The 22,831-nt window shown below is 38.4% G+C and overlaps 1 protein-coding gene across 2 annotated transcripts in view; it reads left to right on the top strand.

Annotated features, from left to right (window-relative positions):
- EYA3 (EYA transcriptional coactivator and phosphatase 3) overlaps positions 1–22,831 on the top strand; it is a 92,817-nt gene that overhangs the window by 45,064 nt on the left and 24,922 nt on the right. The window contains exons 7-10 of one of the 2 annotated variants that reach the window (XM_047792851.1): positions 7,160–7,297; positions 14,566–14,651; positions 15,877–16,060; positions 18,799–18,938. In XM_047792851.1, the coding sequence (XP_047648807.1) occupies positions 7,160–7,297; positions 14,566–14,651; positions 15,877–16,060; positions 18,799–18,938 (548 nt within the window). The remainder of the gene's footprint in view (positions 1–7,159; positions 7,298–14,565; positions 14,652–15,876; positions 16,061–18,798; positions 18,939–22,831) is intronic. The other variant, XM_047792852.1, reaches the window with a different exon arrangement.

Genomic DNA, 22,831 nt, shown 5'->3' with positions numbered 1-22,831 from the left:
GCGTAGATCGCAATTGCAGCTTGGATCTGGCGTGGCTGTGGCTGTGGCATAGGCTGGCGGCTACAGCTCCAGTTGGACTTCTAGCCTGGGAACCTCCATATGCCGCAGGTGCAGCCCTAAAAAGACAAAAAGACAAAAAAGAAAAAAAAGAAAGAAAGAAACTAGCCAATAATTAGAAAAATCTTTCAAAGAGATAGGCACAGATTCTGAATGTTGCCTGCTTTTGATTTCAGCATTCCTACTTGTCCTGACCTATTTGGCTACTCTTTTATTATAGTGACAGCTTTCTTACTTTTGGGCTTGTTCTCATTCCTTGGCTCCTAATAACTGCTAGAACCAAAAATTGGGGATTATATTTAAAGATAGTTGTTGTTGATAACTTCATGAGTGAAGAGAAACAGAAATGCTCTTATATCCCTGTTTGTACACCCATGCTTCAGTGCCTATCAGTATCAGCCAGTTTACTAAAATCTTGTGATATATTTAACCATCCAAGACAGAGCAGCCCTTTTGGAAGCAGTACTCTCTGAAAATATGTTTGTTTCTTTTTGCATATATTAAAGCTGATTTTTTTAACAGCTGGCTAAATAATAGACTAGCAAATAAATATAAAGTAAGTATTTCACATTGTTTTTTTTTTAACTCTGTTGATTTAAATTCTGTATTAGAAAGCCAAAGCCTTTTACGACATGGCTGAATAGTTAATTATTCCTGCTGTTAAGTGTTAAATAAAATTCCCGTTAGACCTCTCAACTCAGATTATGGAGTACTCAGCGCAGTGCCGTGTGCTGGGTCCTAGATATTATGGTATCTTTTATCATTACTACATTTCCCTGTATTAAAGAAAGGAAGAAAATTATGTAAAATATGCCCCTGTTGAAAACTTGAACGAAACTGTTTATTTTATAAAGAAATACTGGTAATAACAGGCTCTTTTATTAATCCATTTCTGTTTACTGATTGGGGGTGAGGGAAACTTGTTTTATTAATTTTTCTTATCACTGATTCAGAGAGAACTATTCATTAGTTTAATTTGCCTTTAAATGATAGATATGGCATATTCTCAAATTTTATAAAGGAAAATTTAAAGAGATGTTTATAATACTTTTTTTGTATGTGTATGTAATAGTTTTTAAAGTGACTATTTTTAGGAGTTCCCGTTGTGGCGCAGTGGTTAATGAATCCGACTAGGAACCATGAGGTTGTGGGTTCGGTCCCTGCCCTTGCTCAGTGGGTTAACCATCCGGCGTTGCCGTAAGCTGTGGTGTAGGTTGCAGACTCGGCTCGGATCCCGCGTTGCTGTGGCTCTGGCGTAGGCTGGCAGCTACAGCTCCGATTCGACCCCTAGCCTGGGAACCTCCATATGCCTCAGGAGCGGCCCAAAAAATGGCAAAAAGACAAAAATAAATAAATAAATAAAGTGACTATTTTTAAAAGACGCTTTCTTATGCTTTAACATATGTCTTCTTAATAACATATTCCATTTATTGTAGAGCACAGAGAATTATACCCAATATCTTGTAATAATGTATAATGGAATATAAGTTACAAAAAACAAAAATACTGAATCACTGTGCAATACACCTGAAACTAACACAGTGTTGTAAATCAGCTACACTTCAATTAAGAAAAACACTCCATTTCTTTTTTTTCTTGTGAAGATTTTGGTAATTTTATTATCTTAATGTTGCCTATTAGCACTAAAACTAAATTAGCTAGTCTCTTATTTTATTTCAGATGTAAATTTATTGTAATAATATTATTGTATATTACATATGTAAAGTAATAATAATATATTGTAATAATATTGAGTGCTTACTGTGCCAAGCAGTATGCTGAAAATAAGTTCTTCACACTTTACATTATTTTCTTATCCTCAGAACAGTCATTAAGAAGTAAGTGGTAGCATTATCCCTTTTTATAGATGAGAAGACAGGCTTAGAAGGGTTAAGTAACTAACCTGAAGCCATACAACTAGTAAATGCCTGGGATTAGAACTGCACCCTAGTTGGAGTTCCTGTTGTGGCTCAGTGAGTTATGAACCCGACTAGTATCCATGAGGATGTGAGTTCGAAAAAAAAGCAATTCCAGAAGTGTTTAATTCCAGAAGTGTTTAATTCCAGAAGTGTTAAATTTAGGTCCCTATGAAAAAATTAATCTGAGTTGTTTGAAATTTAAAAGTTTGAAATTTAAAATTTCCTTCATCCTCTTGAAGAAGGAAAAAAAAACAAAACAAAATCTAGTAAGCCCATATTATGACTAATCTTTAAAAGTAAAGGGATAGTGGTCATATTTTTTCAGAGCAATATTAGAAATCTAGCGAGACAGCAGAATGAAGATTAGAGGTTTGACTTCCAGTAATCTGAATCAATATGGGTGAGGAAAAGAGTGCTTATGTTTTTAGGGGCTCATAAAAGATTAACTGCCATTGTTCTATCTTCTTTTAAAAGAACTTCAATATGAGATGGAGATTTAACAATAGGTATTAAGAGCTTTAAGGATGTTCATGCCATTTCCCTCAGTAATTCCACTTCTAAGGATTTATCCTAGAGAATTAATTAGAGATAACCACAAAAATTTACTGCCAAGATTTTCATCACAGAATTATTTATAATAGCAAAAGATATGCAACAACGTACCCATTGAATTGAAAGGTATGTGTTAAATTGCAGTTGTATTCATAGAATGGAAAATTGTGTGGCCATTATAAATCATATCTGTAAATGAATTTTTCATGTCTTGAAAAAAGGTAATTGAAAAAAAGCGGTATATAAAACTGAAAACACAATATAATGTACTAGCCTAGTATTTTTAAAAATATGTATATAATGAATAATTTGTAGGAAAAAATGAAAGTTAACAGTACAGGCAGTACAGATTTGATACCAGTTACCATGGAACCATGCAAAGTGAGGACACAATTCCAGTATGTACAGGTTTCATTTAACACTGTCCCATGCAAAAGTAAAAACTGCCTGTATTTTTTTTCCTGTGTGATGAGACTATGCAATTTTTTTCTCTTCACTTTTGATATTTTCCCAATTTTCTATAGTATACGTCTAGTTATTTTATAATTAGGAAAATTACTCAAATTACTTAGTATTTATAAAAGCTAATCCCAGTGAGCTATTGAATCAAGATACTTTTTCGTGTGTTTTTTCCTAGCATTTACATGTACTTCAACTCTTTTTTTGTTGTTGTTGTTGTTGTTGCTATTTCTTGGGCCACTCCCGCGGCGTATGGAGTTTCCCAGGCTAGGGGTTGAATCGGAGCTGTAGCCACCGGCCTACGCCAGAGCCAAAGCAACGCGGGATCCGAGCCGCGTCTGTGACCTACACCACAGCTCACGGCAACGCCGGATGGTTAACCCACTGAGCAAGGGCAGGGACCGAACCCTCAACCTCATGGTTCCTAGTCGGATTCGTTAACCACTGCGCCACGACGGGAACTCCTGTACTTCAACTCTTAACCAAACTAAGCTTCTCTAAAGTTCCACTACTCTGATATGTATTACTACAAAGTGAAATGCTCGGATTAGTTTGGTTAGTAACTAACCAGTAATGAAGTATTTGTGCTGAGAAACTTGGGTAGAGTTTGTGATAAGACCCCTCTGTGGGGCAGCAGGAGAATAGCAGTCAGAGAGACTTTCTTGGCCATTTTTAGACCACCTGTTGCTCTGCATCAGGCTCTTGGTGCTTAAAATGACTTGAGAAAGTTTGTAGTTGTGGGCAAATACCAGTGGACTGGGAGTCAGGAAGCCAGGATTTTATTTCTTCTTTCCTGTCAGCTATAGTGCTCTATATCAAATCATTTTGTCATGCTATGTTACTTGGAATTCTGGGAAGAGTGCTTTTAAAAGAAGATGTTTATATACTTAAAAGAGCAGGACTGGAGTTCCGTCATGGCTCAGTGGTTAACGAATCCGACTAGGAACCATGAGGTTGCGGGTCCGATCCCTGGCCTTGCTCAGTGGGTTAAGGATCTGGCATTGCTATGAGCTGTGGTGTAGGTTGCAGACACGGCTTGGATCCCACGTTGCTATGGCTCTGGCAAAGGCCAGCGGCTACAGCTCCGATTCTACCCCTAGCCTGGAAACCTCCATATGCCACAGGAGCGGCCCTAGAGAAGGCAAAAAGACAAAAAAAAAAAAAAAGCAGGACTAACAATGACACTGGAGGCAGTAGCCATTATTGTCTTTTATTCTATTCTTCATGAAATAGTAATAAATATCTACTTCACGTTTCTGGCCCAAAACACTCAAAACTAGTTACTTCCCCTACTTTTCTTGAACATTTTACACTAATTTTTGACCTTATATGAAGGACCAGTTTATAGAAATTTTACATTTTGGAATTTTAAAAAATATATACTAAATATGAGACTCACAAAACCCCCTCAGTTCTATTCTTATTAGCAAGATAGTGTTTTAAGCCAGTGTAATAATAAACATGTTCACAAGTCCAACACCTCAGGTGTCTTGAGTTTAGAACCTGTTTGGGGGGAAAAATCACATCAATCACAATAAATCTGAAAGTTACCGTGTCATTGAAATGGCAGGTTGTTCCTAAAAAATGTGATAGCCACCAGGACTCTTAGTAGTGACATTCAAATTTCTCATCCTAAATGTTTTAAAAACTGCATTCTAAAATATTTTTATTGTAAAATGTCAGCCGTAGCAAGGAGTTTGTCTGTGGTTTACCTGGACAAGACTTTTAAAACATTATGAACTAAGGGTAGAAGCAGGGGGGCCAACCTTCCTCATTCATGCTAGAGATGTTGATATTCCTTAATCCCCTCAAATAAGTTATTTCTTGTGTTAGTAAGTGAGAAAATAATATGACTTTTTTTATGCTTTAAGAGTTTGATAAATTGAGAGTGAGATTAGCATGTACACACCACTATATATAAAATGGGTAAACAAGAAGGACCTACTGTGTAGCACAGGGTACTATATACTCAATATTTTGTAATAACCTATAATGGAAAAGAATCTGAAAAGAATAGATATATATATATTTATATATATATATATAAATCACTTTGATGTACACTTGACACTAACTCAACATTGCAAATTAACTACAATTTAAAAAAAGAGTTAGAGGAGTTCCTGTCATGGCACAGTGGTTAATGAATCCGACTAGGAACGATGAGGTTGAAGGTTTGACCCCTGGCCTTGCTCAGTGGGTTAAGGATCCAGCGTTGCTGTGAGCTGTGGTGTAGGTTGCAGACTCGGCTCGGATCCCGCATTGCTGTGGCTCTGGTGTAGGCCGGTGGCTACAGCTCTGATTCGACCCCTAGCCTGGGAACCTCCATATGCCGAGGGAGCAGCCCAAGAAATGGCAAAAAGGCAAAAACAGATTTTTAAATAAAAATAAAAAAAGAGAGACTAGGTAGTTACCATGTCCTTCTGTCAACCTTTTAAGATATTCACATCTCCTTTTACTGTTCTTATATTTACTTATCAAATTCTACAGGTCTGAATTTACCAAGATAATCTGAGTGTCTCTTGAAGCAGAGGTCCTTATTATCAAAGCACTATATTTCTATAAATTCTTTATCAAATTAGGAGTAAATGAAATGAGGTAATATTGAATTTGAAGCTGTGGCTGACCGTGGTATTGATTTCTTACCTGGAATGTGTTTGATTGATGAATCTTTTTGGACCTAATTATTAGCTTGAACTACACTGATTCAACAGCCATAGCTATTCAGAGCACAGTGAGCTTATTTATAAACAGACTTTTGCATAGCCGGAATTATGAAAAAAACTATTCACTCATAAAGAATATCCTTAGGCTTTCATATCAAAGCAAGCTTTGTTTATGGTTTCCTAGTTTACTGTAAATGGGGGGGGGGGGGAGATACAGCCAGAAACAGGAGATGGTGAAGAAGTGACAGATCACAGACAAAAGACAAAGTGCTATCAGAACCTAAAAAGCATAGAACGCTAATTCAGTTCTATTTAGTACTAAACAACTATCTTCACATATGGCACTAACCTCTGGGGGATGTTTCTGTAACATACATAGCACAGTATAGTATTGATCTTCGTAGTAGTAATTCTGAGAAAAGGTATGTTCACTATTTCCTCCCTGATAAGTCAGAAAAGGATTTAAGTATATTTTAGAAAGATTGCCACTCAGGAGCATGGTGATAAAAATAAAAGTGAACAGCTATGATGTCTGTCAGTGTGAGATGGATTTATATGTTCTGACGGGGAGAGATGTCTCTCAGAGGTATGTGGAAAAGCAAATTATGAATAGTGTAACACCCCCCGCCCTTTTTTTTTGACTTTTTAGGGCTGCACCTGCCGCATATGGAGGATCCCAGGCTAGGGGTCCAGTCAGAGCTACAGCTGCCGGCCTTCGCCACAGCCACAGTAATGCAGGATCCTTCACCCACTAAGCAAAGCCAGGGATCAAACCTACAACCTCAAGGTTCCTAGTCAGATTCATTTCCTCTGCACCACGATGGGAACTCAAACACCCCATTTTTGTTGAAAAGAAAAAAAGATTAGTAAACATAGAAGAAATCTGAGTGATTCTTATGCAAACTCTTAATAGTGGTTAATTTTGGATGATGAGATTGTATATGACTTTTTTTTCTAAGTTACATATTTCTGTAATGCTTTTAATTTATAAAAGTAAGCAGGTATGTCTTTGCTAATCAGAAGAAACAAAGGTAACAAAATAACCAGCTTCAGAAGGCAGAGAAATATATAATACATTTTAGAAAAATGTGGTGCATGTTTAATGGGTAAGTGAATTTTAAACTTATGTGGAATGTTTCCCACCTTGATCATGCAGATTAATGATTTATCATTCTACGTGAATATCAGGCACTCTTTACAATGTTTGGGTGTCAGTAGCTTTTTCTGAATCCTGATCAATTTCCCCCAACCAATGAAGTGAACTGCTATACATATCACTATTGGAGTTTTTGACAAGATTTTTGTTTCTATGGCTCTCCTCCCCAGTTCTTTGAAATCGTATTTGCTTGTGTTATATTACGAGTGGGAGAGTCAATAATTTTCTCTTACAAGCAAATTTCTGTTTTAAGATTTAGATTTTAAATCTACTGGCTGATATTTAAAAGCATGACCATGCTTCTCAGTCCCAGTGTATTGTTTGTAATTGGTCCAATTTATCTGATTCAGGTGCATTGTGGCCAGGTATGAAACCTGAAAGTGGTTTAATTCAGACTCCATCTCCAAGTCAACACAGTGTTCTTACCTGCACTACAGGGTTAACCACAAGCCAGCCAAGCCCAGCACATTATTCTTATCCCATTCAAGGTAAACAGGCATGGTTGTGTGTGTTTTGTTTTGTTTTTTTTTTAAATTATTGTTGTGTTTTTTTTTTTTAATTTACCTATATCTCCAGACATAGGTAATACAGGATATTTGCATTTGTGCATGCTTTTTGTGTTAGGCCAACTGGAACCAAGGATTGTGGTTCATAAGCAGTTTAAGCCTTTGATTGTGAATTAATTGCTTAATAAAATGGAAGACTCTCCTTTTGCATGTTGGTATCCAGTAAACCTGTCTGATTTTGTTTTAGTCTGTTCTCAGTAGCATTTTGTCCTATAAATGAGAAAAAGTCTCCATAGGTTAGAACTTTGCTGACTTCTTTTATGTGAAGTCCAAATAGAATGGAATGTGAGATGAATGCTGCTTTTCTGCTGTGGTTTTGTCATACCTCCACCTTCACTTACTACTTTGTGGTGAGAGCACTTTTCTTGCTCAAAAAGTTGTCTTGTTTCTATTTCATGATTAAAAGTATAGCATTAAAGCTTGAACTCTAAACATCTCTGCCTTCCTGAGTTTTTCCTCTGAAATGTTAGAATTATTACTATAGGACTATTAGGAATGAAGAGAAACTCAAAAGGCGCTATTGAGTTAATTCCCACCCTTCCATGTCCAATGCCAAGAATTTGTCATTGCTCCAGATTGGGAATTAATGTCCATGTACTTGGCTTCTCATCTGCCTCCTTTCTCCTGATTGCTTCCAGCTTTTAAATATTATTCCTTATAAAATGGTGCTAGAGGGGTGAGGGTAGGACAGCAAAAACTGGTCTGAGGTATTCTTAAGAGATGAACTTTGATGATGAAAAAATGTTTTGATGAAGATATATTAAACAAAATATTTTGATTTTCATTCTTAACTGTTTTCAGTAAAATGATTGAGAACTACTTTTTCTTCGTCCATTGGGAACAGAACTGGTCATTACATTCCTAAGACCTTGCTCTGAGCTACCTTTATCTCTTATTGTTTACTGAGTTTCCTCTTTTCTTAATTATTTTTCATTCTTTGTTTGTCCCCTCCCCCTTCTCTCTTTCTAAAATAGGAACAAACCAGGAGGAAAAAACTCAAGAGTATGACTTTGTCTTCACCTCTACCTCCTTTCATTTTTATAAAGTGTTTCTCTAGATTGGTAGGCCTTTGGAATCCAACTACAGGCAAATCTATTAGTCAGGTCCCTCCTAAACAGATTTATCCTGGATGACTACACTTAGGTCATGAAAGAAAAGCAGGAGTTCCTGTCGTGGCGCAGTGGTTAACGAATCCGACTAGGAACCATGAGGTTGCAGGTTCGGTCCCTGCCCTTGCTCAGTGGGTTAACCATCCGGTGTTGCCGTGAGCTGTGGTGTAGGTTGCAGACGCGGCTCGGATCCCACGTTGCTTTGGCTCTGGCGTAGGCTGGCAGCTACAGCTCCGATTGGACCCCTAGCCTGGGAAATTCCATATGCCTCAGGAGTGGCCCAAGAAATAGCAACAACAACAACAACAACAACAACAACAACAAAAAGAAAAGCAAAGAGTTACCTTTTTTAATATTAATAACCTTCTCCCAAGGTGTAGAATTACTGCTCCTCTGTGGTTGTATCTTGAATTTGAGAAACATGATAGCTATGCTTATTTCTCCATCCTTATAAACCAAGAGGAACCGCCTTATGGGGTCAAGACCCATTGCTTTAAAAGAGTTTAAACTTCATTAACCTCTATCCTAATTTGTTACCTTTTAGTACATTTTTCCCTTTAGATTGATGAACTCAGTTTCCTCCATTGTGCTAATAAATCATCATTGTTGGTATTTATTAAGTGCTTATTATCTGCTTAGCATTGTTTTAGCAATAGATAGGTGTTACTCATGTAACTTCCTAATACACCTGTGAGGGAAGTACTGTTTAATCTCATTTTATGGATTTGGTTCACACATGTTCATAAATAAGTCAAGGATGTAAGCTGGGCAGTCTGATCCCAGCACATGTGTATAGTATTTATGATTTTCAATATTTAAGTTATGGTATCAATATCAACTGCCATAATTGAGAACCTATTCTAGCAAATATTTAAATTCATTTTCCTTCCTTTTCCTGGTTAACCTATTGGCCCATTATATGGTTCATTGGAACTTTAGCAGAGGGTAAAAATTAAGGCAGAAGTTAACCATCAAGTTATCGATTTTTGCCATTTGTTCTGAGATAAAATTGGTAGAAAACAAGGTGAAATAATGGGCTAAAATGAAATAGAAGTATTATTGGCACATCTGAATTACCTGAATTCGCCATGATCGTTATCACTCCCCTCACTCCCACTTTGCATTTCCTTTAGCATGGATAATGAGTCTTAGCTCTCCAGAGCTTCATCTTCCCCTGTGTAAATTACCCAGCATTCCACAGATAAAAACACAGAGCATTGTTTTGTTTTTTTTTTTTAAGTGATCAAAACAGCAGTGTCCCCTCATCCCCTCCAGAAGCATTCAGCAGTTGACAATAACCCATCTTCTCTGCGGAAGTTAATAGGGAAATTACCTCAGAAAGCAAATTCCACTTCTGGCTTGATCATCTCTGATCAAAATCTTTTCTTTATACTTCAATGCTCTTGAAAACCCTTTGACTAAATAGATTTAGCTTTATATTTTTCCCTAGACTGTCTGTAACTGCCCAATCTCTGGTTATTTTCTTCAGTTCAAATGGTTTAAGTGATTAAAATTCAAGTAGCAAAATTAATCTCAGAAATTTCAAAATTAATTTTAACCCATATTGACCTTCAGTGAATGTCTTTGGGCTCTGTGTTGATAACACACAATAGTCTTTCACTGACTGTGAGATTTGTTTTGTTCTGTATTTTAATAGACTTTATTTTTTATTGTAGCTTTAGATTAATAGAAAAATCGAGCAGATAGTACAGAGAATTAAATATCCCTGCAGACAGTTATTAACATCTCACATTAGAATGGAACATTTGTTATGATTAACGAATCAATATTGGTACATTATTATTAACTAAATCCATAGTTTATTCAGATTTCCTTAGTTTTTACTTGATGTCCTTTTTCTATTCTAGGATCCCATCCAGGATACCACCTTTCATTTGATCATCATGTTTCCTTAGGCTTCTCTTGACTGTAGTTTTTTAGACTTTGCTTGTTTTTTGATAAGCTTGACATGCTTTTCATGAATCCCATGAGTACTGATTGAGCATTACCTACCTTAGACCAGGTGCTTTGCTAGATGTTGGAGGTAATAAGTAAGATAGTAAGATTCTGTCTTCGTGGAGTTTATAGAATAGTGGGGGAGGCAGAAAACAAGCAAATAAGTAAATAAATAGATTTTGAAAAGTGCTCTGAAAGGAGAAAAGAGTTGGTTGTTGTGATTGGGGAAACAAGAAGGAGGTTAGGTTTAATAGAGGAGTCAGAGCGTCTCTCTGTGGGAATAGACATGTTGAGCAGGAGCCATCCTGCTGGGAGGGCAAGAGGGATGGGCCAGGGAGAACAGGCAGAAAGAGCAACATTACAAAGGTCTGAGTGAGAGAAGGATCCTCTCTTATTTTGAGTAACTCGAAAGCAAAGGGGTAAGCAAGGGTGGTGGAGACAAACATATAAAATTAGAAGGCTGGGTAGAAACAAAATTTTGTACCAACTTCTGTGTGCCATTAAGCTTTGGCACTAAACTCAACTGTGCCTCTCACAGTTCTGTAACCATAGTCTTCTGATTAAAGCTGTGTGTATATTGACTGTTTCAGGTGGAGCGCTAGTAGGGCATGGTTCTCAGAAGCTTCGTCTTTCTATAATTTCACACCTCAAATGTCAGAATAGGAGTGGGAACTATCCCAAAACAAATGGCCATGCCATTAGCTTTGGAGACCTAACAGTCTTCAGATATATATCTGTAGGAGTTACCACTTGAGTTTTATTAGATCCTCTAAATTTATTTTTGTTGCATATTTTATTGCTCCTGCTTTTGTTCTTTTAAATCTGCAACTGAATTTATTGTTGCTAAGGCACACATTTATATTTGGGTAGGATGGGCAGTACTTTTTTTTTTTTTTTTTTTTTTGAGGGGCCTGGCTTTTTAGTCTAGTCGTATGGAGGGTAGGGCATTTTTGTGATTTTGTACATTTTTAGATGAGTTTACCTTGGGTTCAGTGCTGGTTACAAGAGCATAAAAAAAATATTTATTTAATTGTCATCTAACTTTTATCTCTAGAATTTAAACACCATGAGGGGAGGGACTTTGTTTTGTTCATTGCTCTATTCCTTAGTGGCTGGAACAGTTTCTGGGCATGTAGTAGACCCTGGTTTACAGAATGAATGAATGAATGAATGAGTAAGTCAATGAATGGGTGGCACATGTTAGAGATAATTTGATTAAGCTGGAGAAAGAAGAAAGTGTTATTGAGCCTAATAAACTTACTTTCTTTCTTTCTTTCTTTCTTTCTTTCTTCCTTCCTTCCTTCCTTCCTTCCTTCCTTCCTTCCTTCCTTCCTTCCTCCTTCCTTCCTTCCTTCCTTCTTTCCTTCCTTCCAGCCCCACCCATGGCATGCGGAATTTCCTGGGCCAAGGATCCAACCCATGCCACAGCAGTGAGATTGCCAAATCATTAACTGCTAGACCACCAGGGAAGTCCAAGCCCTATCAACTTTGTAGGTTAGCAGATTAACATTTCCTGTAATAGAAGCCATTATTGCTGAGAGGAATTTATGATTTTTAGTATAGTACTTGATAAGAAACTTGGTATCAGCAACTAGCTGATCAAGTCATTAAACTTACTGTCAGGGATAATAAGAGTATGTGGCCAGTTGTTTGTAAGGTCTACATTTTTACCTTCAGATTACTTCAGTAAGTGATCTGAAAATTAGTAAATTTATAAAACTACCTTTTTGGTTAGAGTAACTTTTTTTTCCCTGTGTGTGGAGTTCAGATATGAATAAGTTGTACCTGTAACCATTTATAAATTATTAAGGTAGAACAGAATTAAAGGTATAGAAAAAGAGGAGTGTACACTAGGACTAGGGCTAAAGAAAAATTGAGCTAGAAAAGGACTCTGCAAAAAAAAAAAAAAAAAAGAAGGAAGTTCCTGTTGTGGCACAGCGGAGGCGAACCCGACTATTAACCATGAGGTTGCGGGTTCAACCCCTGGCCTTGCTTAGTGGGTTAAGGATCTGGCGTTGCTGTGGCTGTGGTATAGGCTGGCACCTGCAGCTCTGATTTGACCCCTAGCTTGGGAACCTTCATATGTAGCAGGTGTGGCCCTAAAGAGCAAAAAAAGAAAGAAAAAGAAAAGGACTTTGCTGGGAGAAATAAACTTAAGAGATTAAATAAAGTCTTCATTTTCTTTCAGACATTAAATCATCTGTGTTCAACCAGCAGGCCTGCCTGGCATAATGTACTGGTAATAGGATCTGGAATCTACCCAAAATTCTTTTCCCAAAGAATGATTAAAAAGTACTTAGAGTCATCTAGTTTATATACAGTGACTTCCCCTTAGGGGGGAAAATATTGCTAGGAAGAAAATATCATCTATAACATTATAAAATCTATTTCAGGAGTTCCCGTCATGTCACAGCGGAAATGAGTCCAACTAGGAACCATGAGTTTGCAAGTTCGATCCCTGGCCTCACTCAGTGGGTTAAAGATCCAGCATTGCTGTGAGCTGTGCTGTAGGTTGCAGATGCGGCTCGGTTCCCTCGCTGCTGTGGCTATGGTGTATAGGCCGGCAGCTGTAGCTCCAATTAGACCCCTAGCCTGGGAACCTCCATGTGCTGCTGGTGCAACCATAAAAAGCTAAAAAAATTTTTTAAAAAAAATCTATTTCATTTAGTTGTTGGGTTTAAGAAAGTAAATAAGAATCCTTCAGTTTACCTGGGGGAAGAAGTACTATAGAAATGAAAATCTCCCTGGATAGTGAGGAGGTCTGATCCCTAGCTCAGCCACTGACTCTTAGGCAAGGGCACTGAATGAAGAATTGGGAGATCCTAGTTGTCATTTTGACTACCTACCTTTAACTTCTCGGCTGTGGGCAAATTACTCCTTTATTTGTCCCAAGTTCTGAGAGCTAGGGCTGCAGCAGTAGTTGTTCCTTATATCTAATTTATCTCAGTCTCTTTTAAATGCTCTTCTAAGCAGAGTACCCTTGGAGAAAGGGATAAAAATTCCCTATGATTTTGGCCAATACCCTTAAGTCTCTGCTGCATTTGACTATCTGCACTTTTTTTTTTTTTTAAGGGCCACACATGTGGCATATGGAAGTTCCCAGTCTATGGGTCAAATCAGAGCTGCAGCTGCTTGCCTATGCCACAGCCGCAGCAATGTGGGATCTGAGACTTGTCTGTGACCTGCACCACAGCTCACAGCAATGCTGGATCCTTAACCCATTGAGTGAGACCTGGGATCGAACCTGCATCCTTGTGGATACTCATTTCCGCTGTGCTGCAACGGGAACTCCCTACCCGGAGGTTTTCCTAATAGCTTTCCCTCTAGAGGACTTTGTCACTAATAAGATGGGTAGTCAGATAATCTGGTCTGCCTGATGGTGTGTGTGACTGTAAGTAGAAACCATGTGTGCTTATGGTGAGTGAAGGAGAGGCGCTCAAGAGCAGTACCTCAAAATTTCACCTACATTGTCCACCTGAAAAAAGTCACTGTGGCAAATACTTGTCACACCTGGCCAGAATAACACTTAATATTTTCCAGGTTTTTCCAGGCTCATAGGTGAAATCATTAAAGGCCAGAGCATAGTGTTTGTTGAAGCAACTCAAAGCACTTTAGAATTTGGAGAACCACCTCGACTTCTCAGAGTAGCTGTATTGCATCAGAAAAGGCATAATATGGGGCAGGTGGCAGTAAATATCATAGTAGAAATTACATGTGGATTTACCAGAGCTCTTGTTGTTTCTACTGGTATCAGTAGGTCATACTGCAGGTGAGTAATTTTACAGCTGCCAGAGAAGATGGACTAGAGTGATTGGTTTAGTTTCTGACTTCATTGGAATCATTACTATGAACCAGTGCATTGTGTTGTATCCTTCTAGGGCTTTAGTAGGAATAATTGAAGACTTAAGCTGAAACAAGAAAATGTGTGAACTGTTTTATTTCTAATCAAGTCTAAATTAAGGTATGGCCTGCAAAAGAGCAAAACCAGCATCTAGTATTTATTTCCTTTGCCAATGTTTTTTCTCTCCTTGTAGATCTGTTTACTTAGGACAGAATGTATTTTCAATTTTTTTTTAGCCTTTTATATAATATCTTTAGTATCTTTTAACACTTTCAATTTTATAGCTTCAAGCACAAATACCAACCTGATATCCACTTCATCTGCTATTGCCAATATTCCAGCAGCAGCAGTTTCTACCATCTCAAACCAGGTACAGTGTTACTTTTGTTCATCCTGTTTGATATGGTTCATCTAGCTAGCTCTTCTCTTCTTCCCGTGATCAGTTTGACAGTGTAACTCCCTTGAGTTTAGCTAGTAGAACATTCCCTTCTCCTGCCCATTCACCAACACACACACACACACACACACACACACACAGTGAATTATATTTGGCTTATGGTAGATGCTCAGTACTCTTTATAGTAATTGATCTGATCAATTAGTTTCTTCCTACTTATCACGAGTATCAGTATCAGTGGAATTTTTTTAAGGTGTGTATTTTTTACAGATTTTTTAAAGGTGTAATTGACACATAGTAAACACAGATTTAAATTGTACAATTCCATGAGTTTTGTCATGTATGTGCCCATGAATCCACCAAAAGCTCCCTTCAAATAGTTAAAAGAATCTCTCTCTCTCTCTCTCTCTCTCTCTCTCTTTCTTTCTTTCCATCTTTAGGGCCGCACCTGAGGCATTTTGAAGTTCCCAGGCTAGGGGTTGAATTGGAGCTGTAGCTGCTGGCCTATGCCACAGCCATAGCAACGCCAGATCCGAGCCACATCTGTAACCTACACCACAGTTCACAGCAATGCTGGATTCTTAACGCACTGAGTGAGGCCAGGGATCGAACCCATATTCTCATGGATACTGGTTCGTTATCACTGAGCCATGTTGGGAACTCCAAAGAAAATTTATTTTTAAAGAAAACTTGATTATTTTAAAAGAAAGAGATGTACTGTGTTTTTAAACTGGGAAACTTCAATGTAGGATATGTGCTTTTTTGTTTACACTCATCTGTCCTTAGAACCACTACCATCTATTGCAGTGGTTTATAAACTTCTTAAATAGTGGAATCCTTCCTTCAAAAATTCTATGCAGAAATTCCATACATATGGTGGGGCGGGGGGGGCTACTGTAGTAGAAGAGGGATGTTGTGTGTACAATTTATGGGACACTTCCCTCTCAGCCTAACCCACATCTCAGAGACAGCCCCTGAGGTATCACCTCTTGACTTGTAGGTTTCCACGGAATGCATTTTGAAAAATCATTGGTTTAGGTAGAAGACTGTATAGGTAGGTAAATGAGAAGTCAAATTATTGTTTTAGGGAAATGATTATATTCCCTGTAAGAGGGACGTGAAAGTCTCTTGTGTTGAAGTTAATGTTATGCTCTTTCTAAGAGTCTTGTTTTCCTCCCTTATTCCCTCTGGCCTGTAGGACTATCCCACCTATACCATCCTTGGTCAGAGTCAGTACCAGGCCTGCTACCCCAGCTCCAGCTTTGGAGTCACGGGCCAGACTAACAGTGATGCTGAGAGTACCACCCTAGCAGCAGCCGCATACCAGACAGAGAAGCCTGGTGTCATGGTACCTGCGCCTGCAGCACAGAGACTTTCTTCTGGTAAGCTCTGCAGCTCTAACAACTTTGGCTTAAGGGCATTTCATCCAACAAGTGATGGTGAAGATTATTTTGTTCTGGTCTAAGTCACTGTTACCATGCTGTTGGCTTTCCCTCTCAGCTGAAGAGTATTTAAACATTGGAGCCAGACTGTAAGGAGTTGTTGGCAGACTGAATAATACCTGATGCTGTGAGCAGAGAAGTACCAAGAATGAAAAGACTGTATTTATGACTCCCGCTCCATCCTCTCTGTAGCTCTAACATGCTTGTCACAGGGAACTTAAGAATCTTAGAACATTTTATAAAAGTTGGAGGACTCCAATTTTAGTATGTGCATATTTTGGACTTCTGCTTAGGTCTCAGAATGGTAGTCTTAACTTTTTCTGTGTCATGACTCCCTTTAAGATTTAGAGGAAAGGAATTCCCATCGTGGCATAGTGGAAATGAATCCAACTAGGAACCATGAGGTCGCGGGTTGGATCCCTGGCCTTGCTCAGTGGGTTAAGGATCCGGCATTGTCATGAGCTGTGGTGTAGGTCACAGACGCGGCTCACATCCTGCGTTGCTGTGGCTGTTGCGTAGGCTGGCAGCTTTAGCTCCGATTCTACCCTTTGCCTCCATGTGCTGCGGTGTGGCCCTAAAAAAAGAAGAAAAATTTAAAAATAAAGTAAAAATAAGATTTGGAGGAAAACTGTGGTCCTTTTTCCCCAAAGAAATACTTAAAATTTAACCTACAAATTTAAGCCCCTACCTTTGAAATGGATCAGTGAATTATGATGTTCATGTTCAAAAACCCTGATATAAAGCTTATGCACACATTCAGTAAACATATGCGCATACTTTTTATTTATCTTTATTTTTCATGAAAATTTGGTGGTTTGCTGTCACATCGTGTAACTTGAGGGAGGACTGATAATAGCTAACACTAATGCACTTTTTTTTTCTTTGCTTTTTAGGGCCATATGTGTAGCACATGGAAGTTTCCAGGCTAGGGGTTGAATCGGAGCTGCAGCTTCCGGCCCTCAGCAACCCAGGATCCGAGTAGAGTCTGCGACCCACACCACAGTTCACAGCAACTTGGGATCCCCAACCCACAAAGCAAGGCCAGGGATCGAACCTGAATCCTCATGGTTGTTACTAGTCAAGTTCTTTACCGCTGAGCCACAATGGGAACTCCTGATGCATTTTTAAAAACTGGTCAGCATCAGCTGAAGCAGTTTTCTGCACATCTTGCTTCTGCTGGTTTTCTAAGTAAATGGATATACAAATAGATGGTTGCTGCTCCAAACCTGCATAACTTTGAAGTAATTATATGTGTTGATGCCTTTGTTTTGAGTTAATTTCCCTATATATCTTTGTTCTTCATAACAATATTGACTTTTTAATAATGAAGAATTACAAATATAGACAGACGTCGTTGTCAGAATAGTCTAATGAGTCCTTGTGTATCCATCCTCCATCTTCCTCAGTTAACAGCTCAGAGGCAATCTTGTTTTAACTATACTTCATCTAGTTCCCTGCTCAAATTCCAGGTATCATATCTCTAAAAGACAGATACTCAGTAACTTAACCACAATGCCATTATCCCATCTAAAATAATTCAACAATAACTCCTTTGTATCATAAAATACCACAGAGTACTCATATTTCAAGTTTTCTTCTTCTTATTTTTTTTTCCTTCTTTTTGCCATTTCTAGGGCCACTTCTGTGGCATATGGAAATTCCCAGGCTAGGGGTTGAATCGGAGCTGTAGCCGCCCGCCTATGAAAGAGCCACAGCAACTCGTGATGCGAGCCAAGTCTGCAACCTACACCACAGCTCACGGCAATACCGGATCCTTAACCCACTGAGCAAGGCCAGGGATCGAACCCGCAACCTCATGGTTCCTAGTCGGATTCGTTAACCATTGCACCACGACAGGAACTCCTCAGGTTTTTTTCTTAAGTGTTAAAGAATTTTGTTTTTCTTTTTACAGGTTGTTTAAATTAGAATCCAAGTAAGGTGGATACATTGTGTTGTTGGATATGTATTTTGTTTTAACCTATAAATTTCCCTGTCTCTTTATTTCCCAGTGTAATTTATTCATTAAAGAAACTAGATTTTTTTTGTCCCATACCATTTTTCAGTCTAAATTCTGCTGATTGTAACCTTATAGGGTAGTTTAACATGCCCTACTGTTTATTTTATTGTGAATTGGTAAATGGATCTAGAGCAGTGGTTTTTCAGCTAGAGGTGTTTTTGTGTCCCTTGCTTCCACCCCCATGCCCCCACACCCAGGAACAGTTGGCAGTATATGGAAGCATTTTTGGTTGTCACACGGAAGGAGGTACTACTGGCATCTAATGGGTGGAGGCCAAGGATGCTGCTTAATCAAACATCCTGCAGAGTACAGGACATCCCCTCACAACAAAAATATCAGGCCCTGGAGTTCCCTGGTAGCTCAGCAGGTTAAGGATCCAGCATTGTCACGTGGCTCAGGTCACTGCTCTGGTGCAGGTTTGAACCCTGGCCTGGGACCTTCTCCATGCTGTGGGTGTGGTAACCATCTTTGTGGTGTTAGGAGCTATCGATACTCAGTGCCTACGTCTGCATTTCCAAATTGCTTAGTTGAAGTTTGGTTTTCCAGCCTTATCCCTGCAGCATGATTCCTAAGAGCAGAGAATCTGCTGACCTTCATGCTATGGTTTTTACGTAGCCTGTGACTACACTGGCAACACATATGTCTCACTTTTCCTTTCCAGGAGATCCTTCTACAAGCCCATCTTTGTCGCAGACTACACCAAGTAAAGATACTGATGACCAGTGTAGGAAAAACATGACTGGCAAGAACCGGGGCAAGAGGAAAGCTGATGCCAGCTCTTCCCAGGACAGTGAATTAGAAGTATGGGAAGAAACACATTTGAGTTAACTCCTTTTTTTTTTTTCCTCATTGCTTAAGTTTAGCAAACGTGTATCTAAAACTTATGAAGGTTTTGTGGTTCTATGTTGTGTACCCTTTAATTCCTGAGCAAGAAAAAATAACTTGGCGAAGTGAAAAGAGAAATGTACCGACACATTCCTATATGCCCATATCACTTTCAAATCCTTTTCACCAAAAGCATCAAATTTGAATTTAGGTAACCAGGTAACTTTTTAAGGGAAAGGAAAAAAAGCTATTCTCTATATTCCAGAGGAGAACAGAAAGAACAGTGCATCATATTCAGAAAGCAGAGGTTGTCACAAGTGTGATGTCATACTGTTCTCCATTTAAAATCTCAACGTAAAATGAGAGAACTAAAGTGCTTTAGGCCAAGTTTCTGTGAAATGTGCAACCAGATCTAGTAACTTATTAATGAGATTGTTACTCACTTATTCTGTGGTTAAAGACTATAGAAATTTATGATGTGCACACATTTAGCTTTTTAAAAAAGACTAGAAAGTAGAGTTCCCGTTGTGGCTCAGCAGAAACCAATCTGACTAGCATCCATGAGGACTCGAGTTCGATCCTTGGCCTTGCTTAGTGGGTTAAGGGTCCGGGGTTGCCATGAGCTGTGGTGTAGGTCGCAGTCACGGCTCGGATTTGGCGTTGCTGTGGCTGTGGTGTAGGCAAGCGAGTACAGCTGATTTGACCTGGGAACTTCCATATGCCGTGGGTACAGCCCTAAAAAAGAAAAAAGACTAGAAAGTTATACAAAAGAATAAGAATGGAGTTTCGATATTAATCCTTATCTTTTTTCAATTTTTCTATAATAAAAGGAAAGTCATATTTAAAAATTAGTCCATTGTTAGGTGTTCATAAGACATAGGTAAATAGAGGCCGTGTTTGGAACCTCTCTTCCCTTTTGTGACTTGGGAGGGAGAAAGAGTAGTGAGAGAGAAAGTCTAAAGATCTGATAGACTTCTTGGAAAAAACTGAGACCTCACTCATTTTTAAAATTATGGCAAAGTATGTATAATATAAAATTTACCATTAAGTGTGCAGTTCAGTGATATTAAGTACATTCTCAGTGTTGTTTGTTACTGCTGCTTCCAGAAGTTTTTCATGATTGCAAACAAAAACTCTAAACCATTAAGCAAAAACTCCCTATTCTCCCTTCCTGTTAGCCCCCGATAACCTCTATTCTGCTCTCTGTCACTATGAATTTTCCTGTTCTAGATGTTTCATATAAGTGAAGTCGTAACTATCTATTCTTTTGTGTCAGGCTTACTTCACTTAGCGTAATGTTTTTGAGGTTCATTCATGTTTCAGCATGTATCAGAACTTCATTCCTTTTTATGACTGAATAATTCTCTTGTATGTACATACCCACATTTTGTCTGTCTATTCGTCTGCGATGCACACATGGGGTTTTTTCCACCTTTGAGCTGTTGCGAATAATGCGACTGTGAACACTGCTATACAGGTATCCCTTTGATTCTCTCTTTTCAGTTACTTTGAGTATAAACCTAGGAGTGGTAATTCCATGTTCAACTTTTTTGAGGAACCACCAAAATGTTTTCCAAATGACTATACCAGTGTTTACATTCCCACCAGCAATGTACGAGGGTTCCGATTATTTCTCATTTTTTGGATAATCCATCCTGATGAGTGTGAAGTGGTGTCTCATTGTGGTTTCGATTTTGCGTTTTCCTTAATGGCTAATAATGTTGAACATCCTTTCATGTGTGTATTGGCTGTTTGTCTATTTTATTTGAAGTAATGTCCAAATCCTTTGCCCATTTTTAAATTGGGTTGTTTGTAATCTTTGTTGTTGAGTTTTAGGAATTCTTTATATATTTTAGACATTAATCCCTTATCAGATATGTGAGGTGCAGGTGTTTTCTGTGGATTGTCTTCACTCTCTTGATAAGTATCCTTTGATGCTTACAAGTTTTAAATTTTGATAAAGTTCTGTTTTTCTTTTATTGCTTGTACTTTTGGTGTCATACTTAAGGATACAGACTTATGAAGATATTCACCTATGTTTTCTTCTAAGCATTTCATTGTTTCAGCTCTTAAATTTGGGTCATTGATCCGTGTTGAGTTAATTTTTGTACATGGTATGAAGTAAGGATCTAATCTCATTGTTTTACACATGGATATTCAATTTTCCCAGGACCTTGTTTTAGATTTCCTTTCCCCATTCTAAGGTCTCGATATCCTTATCAAAAAAAAAAAAAAAAATCAAGGAATTCCTGCTATGTCGAAGTGGATTAAAGTATTCAGCATTGTCTCTGCAGCGACTCAGGTTGCTGCTGAAGCAAGAGTTCAATCCCTATCCTAATGCAGTAGGTTAAGAATCCATTGTAGCCACAGCTATGGTATAGGTCACAGTTGTGGCTGAGATTCAATCCCTGGCCCAGAAACTTCGTATGCCATGGATACGACCAAAAAAAAAATCAATTTTCCATATATATATATGGTTTGTTTCTGGGCTCTTTCTATTCCATTGGTCTATGTAGCTATCCTTATGCTACACCACATTATTTTAATTACTGTAGCTTTGTAGAAAGTTTTTTCTTTTTATTTTTTTCTGGGCCGAACCTGTGGCATGTGGAAGTTCCCTGGCTAGGGGCTAAATTGGAGCTACAGTTGGAGCCAGTGCCATAGCCACAGCAACACAGATCTGAGCTGCGTCTGTGACCTACACCACGGCTTATGGCAACGCTGAATCATTAACCCACTGAGCAAGGCCAGGGATCGAACCTGCATCCTCATGGATACTAGTCAGTTCTTAAGCTACAGGAACTCCATGTGTAGTAAGTTTTGAAATCAGGAAGTGTGAGTCTTTTACTTTTGTTCTATTTCAAGATTATTTTGGCTCTTCATCCCTTGAGATTTCATATAATTTTTTTTTGTCTTTTTTTTTGCTATTTCTTTGGGCCGCTCCCGCGGCATATGGAGGGTCCCAGGCTAGGGGTCCAATCGGAGCTGTAGCCACCGGCCTACGCCAGAGCCACAGCAACTCGGGATCCGAGCCGCGTCTGCAACCTACACCACAGCTCACGGCAACGCCGGATGGTTAACCCACTGAGCAAGGGCAGGGACCGAACCCGCAACCTCATGGTTCCTAGTCGGATTCGTTAACCACTGCGCCACGACAGGAACTCCTCATATAAATTTTAGAATGAATTTTTCTGTTTCTTTAAAAAACAAGATTTTTTTAGGGATTGCATTGTATTTGTAGATCACTTTGGATAGTATTGTCATCTTAACAATATTAAGTCCTCCATTCATGTTCTTGGGATGTCTTTACATTTATTTAGATCTGTCTTCTCTTCTGTAATGTTCTAGTTTTTAGGGTACAATTCTTGAAATATTAACTAAATTTATTCCTATTTTATTATTTTTGATGCTATTGTTTTTAAGACTCCTTTCAGAGTTTTAAAATTTCCTTTAGAAATGCAGCTGACTTCTGAATTCATTTATCAGCTCTAACAAATTTTTTCTGGATTCTTAAGGGTTTTTTTATAATAAAGATCATGTCATCTTTGAACAGAGGTAATTTGGCTTCTTATTTTCCAGTTTGGGTACCTTTTTTTCCTTTTCTTGCCAGTTTATTCTGGCTAGAATTTTCAGTACCTTGTTGAATAGAAGTGATGAAAACAGATGTACTTCTCTTATTCTTTACCTCAGAGGTAAAGCTTTGTTTTTCACTATTGAGTCTGATATCAACTGTAGGTTTTTCATATATGGCCTTTATCATGATGAAGAAATTCCCTTCTGTTACTAGTTTGAGTGTTTTTTATCATGAAAGTGTGTTGAATTTTGTCAAATGCTTTTTCTCTGCATCAATTGAGATGACCATGTGGATT

Source organism: Phacochoerus africanus, chromosome 8, assembly GCF_016906955.1.
Source record: "Phacochoerus africanus isolate WHEZ1 chromosome 8, ROS_Pafr_v1, whole genome shotgun sequence".
NCBI classification, from domain to species: Eukaryota; Metazoa; Chordata; class Mammalia; order Artiodactyla; family Suidae; genus Phacochoerus; species Phacochoerus africanus.
The sequence above is the reverse complement of the archived record's forward strand: the minus strand, read 5'-3'. Positions and strand labels throughout refer to the sequence as shown.